The sequence below is a fragment of the Castanea sativa genome, chromosome 5, assembly GCF_040712315.1.
Source record: "Castanea sativa cultivar Marrone di Chiusa Pesio chromosome 5, ASM4071231v1".
NCBI classification, from domain to species: Eukaryota; Viridiplantae; Streptophyta; class Magnoliopsida; order Fagales; family Fagaceae; genus Castanea; species Castanea sativa.
Genome location: NC_134017.1, coordinates 19,585,351 through 19,604,650, shown reverse-complemented (window position 1 = coordinate 19,604,650; position 19,300 = coordinate 19,585,351). Strand labels below are relative to the sequence as shown.

At 39.7% G+C, this 19,300-nt stretch overlaps 2 protein-coding genes across 2 annotated transcripts; both read left to right on the top strand.

Annotated features, from left to right (window-relative positions):
* The first annotated feature begins 301 nt into the window (after positions 1 to 301).
* Positions 302 to 3,761, top strand: LOC142637259 (mitochondrial arginine transporter BAC2-like). The gene is made up of 2 exons (XM_075811540.1): positions 302 to 1,301; positions 2,795 to 3,761. The coding sequence occupies exons 1-2, from the start codon at positions 1,065 to 1,067 to the stop codon at positions 3,485 to 3,487; spliced, it is 930 nt and encodes a 309-aa protein (XP_075667655.1). The 5' UTR covers positions 302 to 1,064; the 3' UTR covers positions 3,488 to 3,761.
* Positions 3,762 to 14,827: 11,066 nt separating this feature from the next.
* On the top strand, positions 14,828 to 16,491 carry LOC142634869 (uncharacterized). The gene is made up of 3 exons (XM_075809118.1): positions 14,828 to 15,735; positions 15,891 to 16,128; positions 16,369 to 16,491. Exons 1-3 carry the CDS (start codon positions 14,828 to 14,830, stop codon positions 16,489 to 16,491), a joined length of 1,269 nt encoding a protein of 422 aa, XP_075665233.1.
* Positions 16,492 to 19,300: the final 2,809 nt, after the last annotated feature.

The window sequence follows — 19,300 nt, the reverse complement described above, 5'->3', positions numbered from 1 at the left end:
ATGTCGTTGAGGCATCTATTAACCAGTACTATTTGCATCTAAATTTATACCCAAAAAAAAAAAATGTACCATCATCTTAGTTTTCCTCTTAGCAAATAATCAATCGGTCAATCAAACGGGTATGTGCATAATCTCTTGCATCCCTTTCCACGTTGAAAACGACCTGTGGATTGGGTATCTAATTTCATGGAAGAAAAAAAAGGGGTTTTGTTTTTAATTCAAGAAAATGAAAAAGGTGGATTAACATTACAAAGTTTAAACTACACTAGGCTTAAAGCACCAACAACGTTCTCAGTATTTAGTGGTCCACTTGTTGGCCGCTTCTTTTCCCCAGAGAAGAGAACACAACATTGCTGACACAACAGCAACAACAACAACAATAAGAGCACCCGGTGGCATGTGTTTTTTTTTTAGTTCTCCATTTGTTGAAACCAAAAAGCCTTGCAAAAAAACAAGAGAGAGACTGACTAAACACGTTACCTTGTGGCCGAGAGTGTTTTAGGCTTGGCCTTTGGGTGTTTTTTGTGCGCTCTCTCTTTTTGAGTAACTTCTTGTCTATGTTCTCTTTCTTTCTCTCTCTCTCTTGCTATAAAACGATTGAGAAAGAAGAGAAATAGAAAGGAGTTGGAGTATATTCTATTTTGGGATTTGGAATTTGAGAAAGATTAGTTTATGGGATTCTGCTATTTTTTGCAGTTGAATGGGATAGAAAGGTTTTGGTAAGCAGAGGGAAGTGCCAAACCAATACAAAAAATAAAGCTTTTTTGTATTTTGATAGGATAGAAGGACCAGATAAGGTAATTTCTAGGATTTTTAGCAATTGGGTATGTCTTGAATTGCAATCCTTTTAAAGAAAAAGAGATTGTTACACAAACACTGATTACAAAGTTTGGTCCATACAAAGAAAAGGGATTACAGGAATCGATTTCTTGGGCTTGTGCAACATATAAGAAGGCAAAAACAGAAGTGGGTTATTGTTTTAACTGAGATTTCAAACATATAAGGTGTTTCTTTGTTGAATAAAATCACTTTGGTTATCCACTGAGAAAAATAAAAAGGGTATAATGGATTTCTGGCCAGAGTTTCTTGCAAACAGCTGGGGTAGAGAATTTGTGGCTGGTGGCTTTGGAGGTATTGCTGGTATAATCTCTGGTTATCCGCTTGACACTCTCCGAGTCCGGCAACAGCAGTCTTCGAAAGCCGGTTCGGCCATCAGCATCCTTCGCAATGTGATGGCCACAGAAGGCCCTTCTGCTCTCTACAGAGGCATGGCTGCACCATTAGCTTCTGTCACCTTTCAGGTCATATTTTTACTCTGTTTATAAATTCCAATTTTTTTAATTTTGATCACAAGGTTTGTATGATCTTGCATGTTATGATATCTTAGATTTCATTGGTAATCACATCATATGGAGGATTGCTTATAGTCAGTTTGATTTGAGGTGTTAGAAATCTTATAAGATCTAGACATTGAAGTTTCCCCAACCAAGTATACCTTATCAATCTTGTTTGGCTCTAATTTTTACTAATATTATTTAATTCAAATTAAGTCTTTACTGCTGTGCTGGCAAAATCTTGTCCTTGGGGATGTTGGATTTTGGAATATGCTTAAACTGTTAAAAGTGAAATTCATTTGATTACCAGTTGCGTCACTATCAGGAATCAGGAATCAGGCTGGAAAAACCAGAACCAGAACTCCTTATCGTATTTGATAATTCTGCAGATAGCTCACTAATATCAACCATGTGATATAAGTGGTCCTTTCATTCAAGATTTTGGTCTATGGTAAACCAAAAAACAAAAGAATTCCTTGGAGGATAGTGATTATTTGAAATTCCTCACCTTTGGTCCACATGATGGGAGATTCTTAGTTTAAGGTGGTATCTCTTTTGGTGTCGGCATATGGGTGAACTTTCTGTGTCTAATTTATGGGGCTTAACAAGGAATAGGACATCCTTATTCTATTCCCTATAAGCGCCCATGACGGAAATAAAGAAGAAACGCCTTCCAACAAAGGTTTTAGCTTAACATGAATGTCTTTATACTGTCAGAAGCATAACATAGAATAAAAATCCTTGCATCAATTTAATAGATCAATTAAGTATTGACCTTCTTGAGAATTGTTCATTTCTATCCTTGTGTGAGCCCAACTCATAGGGAAAAATTATCTTATTGTCAACTACATGTAACATCTCTTCCACATTATGTGGGCCCCATCCACCTAGAGACCCACACAATGTGAGAGAGATATATGCATGTAACTGATGCATGAGATACCACCTCCCAAATAGGACCTTTGCTGAGCACCTTTTTAACAAAGTATAATGCTTTTTGCACGCTTAATAGCTATTACTTAGTGTAAAGTCCATACATGGTTCACTAAGTAGGAAAGTATAATTTACTTACCATGTCATTGAAGACCAAATCATGACACTAATTGTAAGAGTAAGTCATGAATACAGTCATAGGTATTGTTTACCTAGTACAACGCAAATATTCAATGATGGTGCTTGCTTTAATAATACCAGATTGTGTGAATGTATAGAGTTTTAAATCAAAATTTGATACAGCATACATTTTAATCTTGGATACAACCAAAAAGAAAAAATGGAGTCATTCATGGTTTTCAAATGTAAGTCTCTAGGCATGTGGCTTTTAGGTCAGTGTGTTAGTGTAAATGTATGTATTTACAATATAAATGTGGGTTTTCCTTGTGATGGATTTTGGTTTTGCAAAACTGATATAACAATTCTTGGCACTGACTCAAGTCATATTGAAAATTTGTACATTGCAGAATGCCATGGTTTTCCAGATCTATGCTGTCCTCTCTCGAGCATTTGACTCATCGGTTTCAGCTAAGGATCCTCCTTCCTACCAAGGTGTTGCTCTAGGAGGATTTGGTACTGGTGCTGTTCAGAGCCTAATTCTCACTCCAGTAGAACTAGTAAAAATCCGGCTTCAATTGCAGAACAATAGCTACACAAAACTACATCAGGCAGATCCTTACAAAGGACCTGTGAGTGTTGTGAAAAACATATTCAAAACAGAAGGTTTAAAGGGAATGTACCGAGGTTTAACCATAACATTGCTAAGGGATGCACCTGCTCATGGCTTCTACTTCTACACATATGAGTATATGAGGGAGCAGCTTCACCCTGGCTGTAGAAAGAGTGGCCAAGAAAGCCTCAACACAATGTTAGTAGCAGGAGGGCTAGCAGGAGTTGCCAGCTGGGTTTCCTGCTACCCCTTAGATGTTGTAAAGACCAGACTACAGGCACAATCACTCTCATCTCTACAGCAATATACTGGCATTGTAGATTGCTTCCGCAGGATTGTCAAAGATGAAGGGTATCACGTGCTTTGGCGAGGATTAGGAACTGCTGTTGCTAGGGCATTTGTGGTGAATGGGGCTATATTCTCTTCTTATGAGATAGCTCTGAGGTGCCTATTCAACAATGGAAGCATTCAAACGGAGAATGCAATTTAGGAAGTACTTTCCAGCAAAGAGGCTCAACTTATGGCAGTTGAACTCTCTCTGGTACTATTTCTTTTGGCAAAGGCCATTACAACAATGTAAATCTTGTATGATAGATATATCATCATTGTTGAAGCAATGCTTTATGTATTTGTAAGAGATCACCAACATTTAAACTGAAAAATTGCAATGTAGAATAAATGGATATGGGTGTGCTTCTGTAAAGCAAAGCATCTAGGCAATGAAAGACTAGACAGAAGGAAAGTTCTTTTTAACCAACTAGACATTTCAAATGACTATCTGTGTTTGCTTTAATTAAATAACCAATTAGTTATTAAATTTGAATAGAGTTTTAATTACATATTGGTATTGTTATGGTGCCCAACAGCCATAACAACTCAACCAATCACACCCCCAGTTGCATCCGGAATACTGCATGCACTGGATGTCACAATCCTTTTGCATATAGTGCAAAACCAGGCAGCCTAGCAATGCTAGATTTGTGCTGCGTAATTCTAAAGCGCCAGCCTAGCCATGTCATTATCAATATTATTGTCTTTTCATTACCAACCACGCATTCCATTCATCTCAAGAATCAGCAAATGATGACCCCACCAAACAAATCTTCATGTGTCGACAGCAATGCTGTGTGTTCCCTTACTCTCATGAATGCCTCTTCAAAGTGATGCACTCAAAAACAAATAGCTCCCATTGAGTTGGCATCCAATGTAAGATACCCAACAATTTTCAACACAATTTTCATAACGGATGAGTAGGCAGAATTTTATTAGCTCTCATCTGGCCACTACTGACATCATTTTATCATCAACCATTAACAACTTTTCATCTCAACAGTTGTGAAAAAATATATAAAATTTTTTGGCTCTGGACTTATCATTATGCTTATTAATGTATTCATTCATGTCATCAAGAATCACACTGTTGCTAATACTCAAATCAGCTTCCAAGATATACAATTCCTCAAAATGCCTACTACAGACCCTTTACGTTACTGGAATTGAGGCCATCTGCTGGATTAATTACCTCAATAATATACAGGTTGACATGCACATCTTGCACTCAGATGACTGCTGGTACATCAAGAAAGAGCATGCTTTAGATTCTTCAGCAATCTTATAGCGTGTTTTGAATTGGTTACTTCAAGAATAACTCCCACTCAAAGTACCTGGACTAGTACCACCTTAATGAAGATTTGGTTCTTCGTGAAGCAGATAAATGGATTTGCTATTGAAGATTAGGAACAATGTCATCATTAGCCATGCCACTTGCTTTGTGAATTTGCTTAAATGAAATGCTAATGTGGAAAGAATATCATTACTAATATGAAATATCTCACTGGTGAAAAATTTCACTTAAACCTTTACTCTCACTCTCTCTGCATCTTTCTCTGTTTGTCTGGAAAGCTTATAGATCCCATAGTTAATACTGAGATTACATTGTCCTATTTTGTTCATGAGATCAACTCTCTCTCTCTCTCATAAGTGAAAAAAAAAAAAAAAAAAACTTTTATCTTTATAAATCGGTGTTTGGTGTTCGATTTCATACCTTAGTATTTACATCTAATATTTCACACGCATATTCACAATGGACACCAAGATGTACACATTTTAATACATAAAAATGGAAGTGAAAAAAAGAGACATTAAAAAGTGGATATATGAAAATCAAAACCCCATCCTTTATGTTACCCATAGTACACAAGATTTTTAAAATTTATTGGTTAAAATATAGTAAGCACTCCTAAGGTTTGGACTAATGTCAACTAAGTTCAAGACATTTGTGAAATAACTCATTTGGTCCCTAAACCATTTGCTAAATACGGTAATTTCAATTTCAAGAGCATATGGTTTAGTGACTAAATCAGTTATTTTTGAAGTGTTCTATTAATAAATAATTTTAGAAAAATTTTGACAATACTTTTATGAGAAATATAAAAAACCGTATCAAAACAATTAATTTTTCTCTAAAAAAAATTTATTTAAATTAGTTTTTAAACCAATGCCTTCAGGAATCCATTAACATTTCCCAATTTTGAATCATAGCTAAAAAACAAAAATGTTCTAGCCAATCTTTAGATTGAATTAGGCAGCCCTACCCACGTGATTTAAAGAGAGGATTAGATTAATTAGTAGTTATTCTGTGCAATTCTCAGCTACTAATTCATTCAGTGACCTGAAGGTTTTGAATGTCATCCCTATCAAGGGCGGAGCCCCTTCCAAGTTTGCTCAAAGAACACAGTTGATTACAGACAATTATCAAGTGGTGTGACAGGTTTTTATATGTTACTGGATTATGAGTATTTAAAAATGAATCAGCAGTTTTCTTCCAATTTTTGTACCTTATTCTCTCAAATAGTGAGATCTGTGGTGCTGGACTTGTTATTTTCACTGATATGAACCTCATTCTTCTCAATTTAAGATGTTTATGTGGGCTGTTGTATATGTGCAACTCATTCTGCATAACAATTCTGTCAAGTCCAGATTCTGTGATTCTATTTTTTGCTATACGGAGTGTTACAAACCTAAGCAAGTAGTTATTCTAGACTAAGGCTTAAATGAAGTGCATGCTATTGCTTTTTAAGTTTATTGGTCTGGTTGCTTATCAAAAAAAAAAAAATGGTTAATGGTCTGACCAAAACAATTGAAGAGGACATAAATTAGACATTCAGAGTTAGGGGTTGTGCCAATTTGCTTTGTTGTTCAACGACTAGCTCTTGATGATAGGTCCAGATTTTCACATCAATATATATATATATAAAAGCAGAGACCTCATGCTAGAAAACATGAGGTCCTGCCATGTGGCGATCTAATGTTACGTTTAGCCTTTCACATTAACTTCTTCATGTCATTTTTCTCTACTACTCAAACACCATTCATCGTAAATAACCCAAGCCCATCTTTAATAGCTGATGTAAATGATAAGGATTAGTTAATGATAATAAATAATATGACATCCCTTTTCACCTCCTGACTCTTTGAATTCTTCAGATGCTTTAGTCGCCACTTGGTATTAAATTCCTTTAAGATTTCCAATCTCTCTTTCCTCTCTGATTGTTTTCCCAGTAGCGACTCAAGGTGAGTTTTTCCTCTTTTCCTCCCATTTTTTTTTCAATGAATTTGTGGCTAATCTGCTTTAGACGTATCTATCCATGTGTAATTGGTTTTCCCTGTGCTAGCCGCTTTGTTTGACAACTTTGTTCTTTTTGGATTCACAATTCCAGTTCAATGTTTAATCATTTGGTATTTTATGGCATTAATTTTTATTGAAAATCCCATCACTTTTGGCTTCAATCAGCAGATCCTGGGTTTTGTTCTATTAGCTATTGCGACCCCAAATTCTGAAAAGGCTTTCAAAGCCTTTATATTAAAGGTACTTTCTCTTTTGTCTCTTTTGATTATGTTAGCTATCTTTTTCCACAGTTGTTGATTCAAATTGCTATGAAGTTTTGGGATTTAGACTACATGATTGTTGGTGAATGAAAAATAGTTATTTCATATGTTGCTCATAGGAGAAACGAAGATTGGTGAGATTTCTTTCATTCAATTGTGGTTCTATCAGGTACTTATCTATCTATTTAATGATTAATTGTAAACATTTGAATTAGTCTATTATGAAGTTTTCGATTGCAATGAGAAAGTTAAGGTGCCAATTCAACATTTCATTTATTTTACACAAATTATGATCTAGAAGAATGGGGAGTTTTTTCGCCAATTTCTGATGGTTGAGGTCCCTCAATTATTATCATGGGTAGTCCCTATTACTGGTGTTTTGGTTTCCTTACGAATAAGAAACTCGTCTCTGTATTGCTGGAAACAAAAATATACCACTGTATTTACCTAAAAATTAAAAACCAATTCTAATTCTTTGTTCAATTTTGTGACATTTGTTTACCTATGGCAAGGTTGGCTTGGAACCAAATCACCAAGATCTCTCCCACTCATTGACTGTTTTTCAGCCAACAACTGTAAGTGACATTTTTTCTATCTTTTTATCTCTCTTCTATTTCTTTTGATATATCGATATGTTGTTTGGGTGGGTGCCTTTGGCTGCTTTCAACAATATTTGACGATTTGCTATTTGTTTGATTTTTTATTTTGATTTTTTCTAAATGGACTAACCAACCAAACGTAACTCATATTTCTTTTGCACCATCTTAAAAGTTTATAGCCTTAACTCTTTCTCTCCACAATTAAAGCCCCAAAAGAACTATTTGCTTTGATCTAATTTGGGTGGCTTGGAGGCATGGCTGTGGTGAGTGGAACCAAACAATTGAAGCCCACATGTCCTCCCAAATCCTTGCTAAATCTTTTTTTTTTTCCTCTTTTTCTTAAGTTACTTTTATATTACAATTTTGTTCTCTCATGTCATACCCATTATATCAATGAAAATGAAGAGGCCCTTTTATCTTACTTTCCTAATATTAATTTCCCATATATAGAGCTTAAATGACTAAGCAAGACTAACCATGCTTTGTGTTATTTCTATATTGCTTAGTGTGGGGGTAAGTTTTTCTAATTCACATTATTAGTCCAAAATTTTACAGAGACTTTGTGGCTGAATGAGTTTTCAAGGTTCAAATTTTAATAGGTTGGTGGTTGTTTTTCTGTGTTTTAAATTAAGTTGTGACCAAAAGATAATTGGAAAAAAAAAAAAAAAAAATCTCCCAACTTTAACGGTTTGGTTTCAGGAAAAATGTGCACAATGCATTTATGCTTCCATCTAGCGCAAGCGTCATATTCTGCAAATCATAAACCTAGGTGGATTTTGTTCCATCTTTTCTTTGGCGCAAGAATTGGCTAGATTAGTAAAATACTAATGTTTTGGCACATCATATAAACTTCAATTTTTTATATTTCTTTTTGACATGAATATTGATATTAGGAAAGAAAAAAAAAAAAAGGAGATGCAAAATCATTTTTTTTTCCTTCTTTGTTCATAAACGTTCCACAATTCTTTTGTTGACAATTATATTTGTTTCCCCAGTATGCTATCATTCTATAATTTTGATTTTTTGTCCTTTGTTTTTTGAGAAACAATCACACATAGAAGTAAAGGAGAGGGAATGAGTCTAACACAAAAGCATACCACAATACACTCTCTCAAGTAATGTGGAATAATAATCTTTTTATTTTTATTTTGAATCAAACACACACATCACACACGAGGGATTGTGCCTTTGTGCTTGATTCTCTTCTTAATCTATCTCGAATTGTGAATAACTTTTAATTTTTGTGATTCTAAAAAAAAAAAGTTCATAATAATACGAGGAACCTATACATATCATTTGAGTTTGGAATAAGTCTAACACACCCTCTCTTGGCTCTATCTCTCTACATCACCAACGCCTGGTGAGCTTCTCATATAATGTAACTAATTATCTAATGTTACTGGTATACTAAACAATCCTAATTGAAAACTAACTATAAATATATTTTGGAATTAGAAAAAATGTGTTACTTTATGTTATTACTTTAAAATATGTTAAACATTCTACATAATTTTTCCTCTAATTTTGCATTTAGCTTTTTTGAACCTCCATTATGTTTTTTTTTTTTTAATGTTATGCAAAAGTTCACATTAACATATTTTACTGTTATCTCATTAATGTCTCATTAATTGACTAAGCTTTAAGCACATTTTTCTCTATTCTTCATGTCTTTTAGCATACCCACCATTTTAGTATTTTAAAAAAAGCAAAAAAATAATAATAATTAAGGACTAATAGTAATAACTAACCAGATAAGGTTCTAAAGAGAGATAGAGAGACAAAAATGTTGTGAATTATTAAATAAAACATATTGTTTCACTATATATTACCAAAAGACCTGTGACTGTCAAAGCATTTGAAAGAGAGAAAGAGGAATCTGAGATGTCACCACCTCTGTTATATAAGCCTCCCACTACCATCAAGATGCCGAAACCCCTACGGGTTTTTTTTTTTCTTTTTTCTTTTTTCCTTTTAAAATTAGGAGCTTAAATATGATTTAGGTTTCGGTAATTTAGTTGAATAGTTTTTATTTTGGGTATTTAGGTAGAGAGAATATTTGGTGTGCAATGTAAAGCCATGTTTTACCATGGTTTAATTTTAAATCATCTATAAGATACATGCATACACATTTGCCCACATCATATCTTAATGTCACACTATCGATGAGTAGAAGATAGTGAGAGCGTTGGGCATACTTTTATTTTATGGTATGAAATATGAGAACACAATACAAATTAATTGATTTTCATGGCCCTGTTACTCTTTTGCATTTATCTTTGGTTAATTTCATGATTTAAAAAAAAAAAAATTTACCTTGAGAATGCTATAAATATACAGTGAAACTACTAAACTAATTTTAATATCTTAAAATGTATATGTTTCTTTACTCTAATTTAATTTACTTTTTCTTTATAATATATGTACAATATTATTCAAAACTGTCGTACATAAAATATCAAAAAATTATCTGTGCATCGTACGGATAACTTACTAGTTATTATTAAATTGGGGCGTTATAGATTTATAATTGGTAGGACTTTTAGGAAACCTGGCTTGTTATTTGTGTGTTATTACAAGGACACTTGCTTTGCATCAAAACAAAAAGCATGTTTTAGTCACTTTATTTAGTTGGTGAAAAGTAAAGTAGGTTCACTGTAACAAGACACCTAAAGTTTCTAGAGTCAAGGTTTTCTTGCTTTTATTTTGTATATCTAATTGCTTTTACTAATCGTTCTTTGAGGTAATTTGACATTCTCATCTTCCTATTGTGCCATGTTATTGACAGAGTTCTTTGATGTTGCAGCATATTGGGTAATGTGTATTGCAGATGTATCAGTTGGGCAACAAGTGCCCATGCCTTTTTGGAGTGCAACAAGGATAACTTTGTGTCAAGAAATGGTCCTGCATCCAAGAGTTTGGGTATATTCTGATTAAGATCACGAGAATAGTGGCTTGAAGATTTTGTCTTCATATGGTAGCTGATGTAATGTACCATTTCACTGTAGGCCAAAATTGAAGCTAACACATGCATCATGTGTTGATCATCTTGGAGAGATAAGCAAGCTTGCAAAGTTGAAACTGATTGGACTGACGAAGTAAAACACGGACGAGATCGCCTCCACAGATGAACCTGACCAATTATCCGCATCACTGACGAGGATGTTAAGACCATTCAATGCTGCCAATAATGTCCCGGACAGTTACAAGACCAGCTGGACGAACTGTTCGAAACGTATTGAACCGCATTACTCAGCTGGAGACATTACCAAGAAAGACATTAACACCACAACGGCTAGAATCCAGAGAGATATATAAAGCCCTCACAACACCAATGCAAGGTACATACATAGTCACAAAAGATACTGAGCTATTTTTGGTTTTTATTGTCATAAATCTTCCTCCACACTAGCTTTGGCATCGGAGGTGTTGTGGCAGGCACCACACCGGTGACCATTTGAGTGAGCTCTTGCTTCCTTCATGACGCCGGAGTGTGATCGGCCCTATCTGGACGAACTCATAACGACTGACGAACTTTTGCTTCATCAGTTTGGCGCCGTCTGTGGGAACCGACATTCTCGTACTACAGTTCAAAAACGCAGTTCCTACCAACTTCGATATCCAGATGGAATCCAACCAGGATTCAGCGGCCTTGGCTCAGCAAGTTCAAGCTCTTGCGGCCACCCTCGAAGAACTCACCAGACATAATCAGGAGATGAGACAAAGGCTACAGCAGGAGGAGAACCGATCAAGAGCTGTCCAAGAGGATGAAGGGGACAGCCACGAGAGAAGTGACCGATGAAAGACCATTACTCCAGAGGAACAACATTTTGATCTCCTCCAGGAAATGAGAAAGGAGATGGACAAATTGAGAAATGCCATCAAGGAGAAGACGGATCGGAGCCTAGATAGAATGGTCAGGGCAACGGATTCTCTCTTTACCATGGCAGTCTTAGAACGACCAGTACCAGCAAAGTTTCGGTTGCCCCAACTTGAGCCTTTTGATGGGCTCAAGGATCCCCAAGATCACCTTAATACCTTCAAGATGACACTGGGCCTTCAACAACCCCCGGAAGAAATAATGTGTCATTCCTTCCCTACTACGCTGAGGGGAGCTAAAAGAGAGTGGTTCACGAGACTGCCCACTTCATCCATTGACAACTTCGAGCAGTTAAGTAGCGCCTTTCTACGCCATTTCGTTGGAGGGCAACGTCCCAAGAGACTAGCGGATCACCTACTCACTATTAAGCAAGGGGAGAGGGAGACCTTACGGTCATACGTGAAACGCTTCACTCGAGAGACCCTAGAAGTGGACGACGCAGACGACAAGGTACAGCTGACGACATTTAAAGCAGGGCTTACGTCCAGAGAATTCGTCGTCTCGCTGGCAAAGAATCCGCCTCTGACGATGGCAGAGATGCTCCTGAAGGCCCAAAAGTACATGAATGCCCAAAAGTACATGAATGCCGAGGACGCACTGACAGCCATTGTGGACGAGGAAAGGCCGAGAAAGGAGGGAAGGAAGGAAGACGAACATAGGGGCAAAAGAGGGAGCGCCCAGGCCGTCGAGGAAGTGACGTAGATAAACAAAAGGACGAAAAAGCTCCACGAACGGTAAAATTCACCCCTCTAATTATGTCTGTTGACAAAATTTTGACACAGATTCAGGATCAACATTACCTTCAGTGGCCGAGACCTTTACATTCGTCCCCTAACGTGCGTGACAATAACAAATACTGCCAATTCCACAAGGATCATGGCCATTACATGGAGGATTGCCGAGACCTAAAAGGACAGATAGAGGAGTTGATACAGAAAGGAAAACTGTAGAAGTATGTGAAGAAGGGGGAGTCCAGCAGGTTCAGAGACGGTAACAAGAGCCAGCACGAATCCTCGTCCAAGAATGAGATCCGTCCATCCCAACCATCACAGGATATGATCGGGGAGATAAGTACGATCGCAGGAGGGCCGTTCACGGGGGGATCATACAAGTCCCTCAAGAAAACATGCCAGAGACAAGTAAATAGCGTTCATATGGAACCCCCATTGAAGCAAAGACAGACAAACCAGGATATGTTTTTCAACGAAGAGGATGCTCGGGGAGTAAGGCAGCCACATAATGACCCCCTGGTTATAACACTTACAATCGAAAGGTTCAACACTAAGAGGATCCTTGTAGACAACGGCAGCTCCGCAAACATCATGTACTTACTGGCCTTCCAACAGTTGAAACTAGATCCTCGGAGATTGCGCCCATTTGATTCCCCCCTCGTCAGCTTCAACGGGGACAAGGTATACCACAAGGGCATAGTGACACTAAAAGTCACAATAGGGACCTACCCGAAGCAGCTGACCCGTCAGTTGGACTTCCTGGTGGTAGATTGCCCCTCCTCATATAATGTAATCATTGGGAGACCCACACTTAACAGGTGGAAGGCAGCTACATCCACCTACTGCCTAAAGGTGAAATTCCCAACTGATGACGGTGTCGGCGAGGTGAAAGGGGATCAGGTCTTAGCCAGGGAATACTATCAGGCTATACTGGCTGCGAAGGAAAACCACACGTGGACAATTGAGGAGGAAAAAGAAGACAAAGTAGAAGCTTTGGAAGCCGTGGAACTCGTCGAGGGGGAGACTGCCAAGGTGACGAGGATAGGAACAACCTTAAGCCCCGAGATGAGGACGAAACTCGTCCAATTCCTCAAGGAAAACTTGGATGTATTTGCATGGAGTCACGAGGATATACCCGGCATATCACGCCAGGTAATCTAGCACAAGTTGAACGTGGATCCCGAGAAAAAGCCCATCCAACAAAGACGACGAGTCTTTGCCCCCGAACGAAGCCAAGCGATCACCGACGAAGTTAACAAGTTCTTGCAAGCAGACTTCATTCGGGAGGTTTATTATCCCGAGTGGCTGGCCAACGTCGTGCTGGTGAAAAAAGTGAATGGAAAATGGAGAATGTGCATGGATTTCACGGACCTAAACAATGCTTGCCCAAAGGACAGTTTCCCCATGCCTAGGATAGACCAGCTGGTAGATTCTACAGCCGGCCATAAGCCACTGACATTCATGGATGCTTTTTCAGGATACAACCAAATAAAGATGGCTGAGGAAGATTAGGAAAAAACCGCTTTCATCACAAGCCAAGGGCTCTACTGCTATAAGGTGATGCCCTTTGGACTGAAGAACGCAGGGGCAACATACCAAAGATTAGTAAACAAGATGTTCAGCAAGCAGATTGGCAGAAACATATAGGTTTATGTGAACGATATGCTCGTCAAGAGCAAAAAGGAATTGACGCACCTAGATGATCTGAAAGAGACGTTTGATACCCTCAAAAAATATCAGATGAAGCTGAATCCTAGTAAATGTCTTTTCGGGGTAGCCTCAGGAAAATTCTTGGGTTTCATGGTGTCCCAAAGAGGGATAGAAGCAAATCCGGAGAAGGTACAAGTAATACTCAATATCACATCGCCGAAGATCATCAAAGAAGTCCAAAAGCTCACAGGGAGGATTGCTGCACTCAATAGGTTCGTCTCTAAAGCAACGGACAAATGCTTACCCTTTTTCAAGACATTGAAGCAAGCTTTTGCCTGGACTGACGAATGCGAATCAACGTTTCAAGAGCTCAAACGTTACCTGAGCAATCTGCCCTTCCTGAGTCTGTCGAAGGAAGGAGAAAACCTTTATCTATAACTGGCGGCATCAGCCACGGCCGTCAGCGCGACCCTGATTCGAGAGGAAGATAAGAGGCAGCTTCCAGTTTACTACATCAGTCAAGCCCTCCAGGGAGCAGATACCAAGTATCCCAAGATCGAGAAGATTGCATTCGCTTTAATAGTGGCTTCACGGAATTTGCTACTGTACTTCAAAGCACATCCTATCCTGGTAATGACGGACCAACCAATCAGGAAATCCATGAACAAACCTGAGGCAGCAGGGAGAATGGTCCAGTGGGCAATCGAACTCAGCCAGTTTGACATCGAGTACCATCCCAAAACAGCCATCAAGGCGCAAGCTCTAGCAGATTTCATTGTCGAGTTCACCCTTCCAGAAGATGACGACCGCGGTGATGAGGCGGAACAGTGGACAATCCAGACTGATGGCTCATCAGCCCAAAAGAGGGGGGGAGTAGGGTTCATCATAAACACCCCCGATGGAGAAAAACTCAGATATGGAGTCCAACTAAAATTCCCAGCAACCAACAACGAGACCGAGTATGAAGGGATACTGACGGGATTGAGACTTGGAAAGCACTTGGGGCTAGGAACCTACTTATCCAGAGCAACTCGAAATTGGCAATAAGGCAGATCAGGGAAGAGTATGAGGCAAAAGAGGAGCGAATGCAGAAGTACCTCAAGCTGACGAAACATCTAGCCTGGGAGTTCAATAAGTTGGACTTCGTTCGGATCCCAAAAGACCAGAATATGGCGGCAGATGAGATAGCGAAGATGGCTTCGTCAAAAGAAAAACCAACGAACGGGGAATTACTCATGGAGATTCAGAAACGCCCCAGCATCGAAGAAGTCCTGATATTTTCCATTCAGAGCATAAATAGCTGGATGGCACCGATCATGTCGTTTCTCCAAGATGGGCACCTCCCTCGCGACGCCCTAGAGGCCAGGAGGATCAAAATGAGAGCGGCTAGATTTACAATTTTGAATGATACCTTATACAAAATGGGCTTTTCCATGCCCTACTTGAAGTGTGTCAACGAAGAAGAAGCCAAGTACATCCTTCGAGAAGTCCACGAAGGAATTTGTGGAGACTATGCTGGGCTTAGATCTCTGGTAAGCAAAGTTATTCAAACAGGATATTTCTGGCCAACCATGCAGGTAGACACAGCGGAGCTCGTCAATTGGTGCGATAAGTGCCAGAGGTTCGGGAATGTCCAGAGGCTGCCGGCAGAGAAAATGACGACGATAACCTCCCCGTGGCCGTTCGCACAATGGGGGATTGATATCATCGACCCATTGCCCCTGAGAAAAGGACAGGTAAGGTTCCTGCTCGTTAATATTGATTACTTCACAAAATGGGTCGAAGCAGAGACAATAGGAACTATCACAGAGGCATGGATCCGTAGCTTCGTATGGAAGAATATAATTTGCAGGTTCGGGATTCCAAGAACGATCATATCAGATAATGGGCGTCAGTTTGACAGCCAGGGATTTAAAGACTTTAGCTCGGGACTAGGCATCAGGAACCAATTCTCGTACCCAGGACCCAATTCTCGTACCCAGGACACCCACAGGCAAACGGACAGACGGAAGTGACTAACCAGACATTGCTCAGAATTATCAAAGCTCGACTGAACGAGGCGAAGGGCGCCTGGCCTGAAGAATTGCCCAATGTCTTGTGGGCCTACAGAACAACGGCAAGAACCCCAACGGGGGAGACGCCTTTCAGGCTCACTTATGGCACTGAGGTGGTAATCCCAGTTGAGGTGGGAGTGGCCAGCGTCAGGCGAGAAGTATTCCGCGAGAAAGACAACAACGACCAACTTCGAATCAATCTGGACTACCTGGACGAAATAAGAGACAAGGCCTCCAACAAGACGGTGAAGTACCAACGAAAGATGACCGAGTACTACAACAAGAGGGTCAAGCTCAGACTACTTGAAATTGGCGACCTCGTCCTGCGCAAGGTAACCACGACAACCAAAAATTCCGCCCAAGGAAAGCTCGGTCCTACATGGGAAGGACCTTACAGAGTCGTCCACTACTCCCGGCAAGGAAGCTATCATTTGGAAACCCTAGACTGGCAGAGGCTCCCGCGACCCTAGAACATTGAGCACTTGAAGAAATACCATCAACAGATGTAACACAGAAATGTACTCATTCTTGAAAATTAATGAAAGAAAGATTCAAATAATGTCTTCATATAGGTCTCGTCAGTAGTAAATCCCGGAAACCCAATATGGCAAAGCAATAAGATTCCGCCTAGACGGATGTACATTGCCAATGAAGCCAAGAGATTTTTCCGGAAACCTAATATGGCTAAGCAATAAGATTCTGCCTAGACGGATGTACATTGCCCACGAAGCTCAGAGATTGTCTCGAAAACCTCTAAGAAAAAGCCTAAGTAATAAGATTCCGCCTAGATGGATGTACATTACTGACGAAGGCCAAAAAAAAAAAAAAAAAAAAGCCTAAGTAATAAGATTCTACCTAGACGGATGTACATTACTGACGAAGGCGAAAAAGAAAAAAGAAAGCCTAAATAATAAGATTCCGCCTAGTTGGATGTACATTACTGATGAAGGCGAAAAGATTAAAAAAAAAAAAAAATTTTTAAAAGATAGCTAAAATAATGAGACTTCGCCTAGACGAATGTGCATTGCTGATTGAGCCAAAAGATAAGATCCAACCCTAACGGATACAAGTTGCTAACGGGTCAAAAAGGTTGACGAGTCTTGAAGCACACACAGGTACAACATATGTAAGTAAATACGATGTTATAAAAGCCCAAAAACCAAGGGCAATTACCTTTGTTTTTACATCTAAAAGCCCATAAACACTGGGCTAAAGATATTCTTATCAAAAAGCAAATTAAAAATGTTCTGGAATTTGAGCCTAAAACATGTCAGGCATCTATAAAAAAAAAAAAGGAAATTTTGAACAAGTAATAGGTTCAAACGTCCGGGATAGCATCGTCGTCGGCAGGGGCACCAAGGGCATGAGCTTCGACGACTGGGACATCAACGGCAGGAATGTCTTCGGGAGAGTCAGCAGTCGTTGCTTGAGCAGCCTCGTCAGCAAAGATCTCCTTGTCCACTTCCTCCATGTCCAGCCTCTCCAAATCTATTCCAAAATGGTGCTTAATGCAGTATCTCCTCAAAAGCTCAAACCCCTTGAAATACCAGCTGAAGAGCATGGAGTTGTACTCCTCAGTCTGCTGGAAACCCTCAATAGCCCTGGAGGCAATGACCTTGATCTTCTCCTTAGCGGCTGCAAGCTGCTCGTCCTTCTCCAAAACCAGCTGCTGCTCGACCTTAAGCTCGTCACTCAATTTCTTGACCTCCTCCCTAGCATGATGAACATCCTCCATCGAAGCTATCAAATCCTTCTTGATCTTTGAGTTTTCCATCTCCAGGACCTTAATTTGAGAGAGCGAGGACTCAACCTTAGCCCCCTGAGCAAGGTACTCCGAGGAAAGATGAATGGTCTCCCCCAACACCTAAAAAAAAAAAAAAAAGAAACACGCGAAGGAATTTAACCTTAGTACACCTATATATAATAAAAAAGATAACTTAGCACGAGCGGGTTACCTGGACGAGCTTATGGAGATGACGACCCATCAGCTCATTTGGAGGCAAACCCAAGAACACCTTCAGGTCCTCTGCGGTCACGACCCCATGAGCCCTGTCCGTCGCCAACCTCTCGTCATCCCAGATAGTGGATGAACAAGCAGCCTCCTTCCCCTTATCAGACGTACGAGGCCTTTTTGAAGCAGGGGTCCGAATCTCTTCAACCGAGGTGGCAAAAGAAGCCGTCCTCGTCGTCTCAGCGCCAGAAATCACTGGAGTGACCGAAGCAGTCGGAGTGACGGAGGAAACCTTCCCCTTGACACGGACCACCTTTTTTCCAATATTGGACAGTGGTTTTTCCTTCTTAGACCGCATCTTCTCGTACATACCTTTGTTAAATTTCGTCGTCATTTCTGCAAAGAAGGAAACACTTATAAAAGAGCAAAGGAACTGAATACAGATATAGGGACCAAGACTGACGAACTCAATGCTTACTCTTCTTTCCTTCAATGTCAAGGCTCCGCAGAACGTAGGGGGACGGATCGGGGCCAAGATTGTAAAAAGCAAGCGTCCGCGAATCTACTAGATCGTCCCAGTTTCCGATGGTCTAGGAGTACTCAATGGCCTTCTCAACACGTTCCTTGTACCTGCTTTTAAGCATAGGCCTCCTTTTAACTGCACAGGAATCAAAGAGGTTAATGACGATAACAGCGGATTCAACAAAGGTAAAAAAATAAAAACCGAAAATTGGCGGGAAACCCAAGGGTCATACAATGAGGACATAAGCCCTCTCCAACCGTATCATGCCACGTGGCCACGACCAATATAACGCCGCCACTACGCATTCAATGCAGCGCGAAATCCCAAAGGTCGGCCTTCAAAAAAAAAAAACTCTTTCATCTTCCACGGTCGTCAGGACATGTCTTGATGACCATGGGACCCGGGGGCAGCTGATGGGACTAACGAAGTAAAACACGGACGAATTCGCCTCCACAGATGAACCTGACTGATTATCCGCATCACTGACGAGGATGTTAAGACCATTCAATGCTGCCAATAATGTCCCAGACGGTTACAAGACCAATTGGACGAACCGTTGGAAATGTATTGAATCCCATTACTCAGTTGGAGACGTTATCAAGAAAGACATTAACACCACAACGGCTAGAATCCAAAGGGATATATAAAGCCATCACAACACCAATGCAAGGTACATACATAGTCACAAGAGATACTGAGCTATTTTTGGTTTTTATTGTTATAAATCTTCTTCCACACTAACTTTGGCATCAGAGGTGTTGTGGCAGGCACCACACCGGTGACCATTTGAGTGAGCTCTTGCTTCCATCGTGACGCCGAAGTGTGATCGGCCCTATCTGGACGAACTCATAACGACTGACGAACTTTTGCTTCATCAGAAACATATACAATAGCCAATAGCGCATGCAGAGTTCTATTTATGAAACCTACTCTATTTTTGTTTATGAGCAATATATGAGGGACAATTTTTAAATAGACATTCATAGAAGAAGTTCTTGTAGCTGGACATGTGATTCAGTAATCTGTTTTC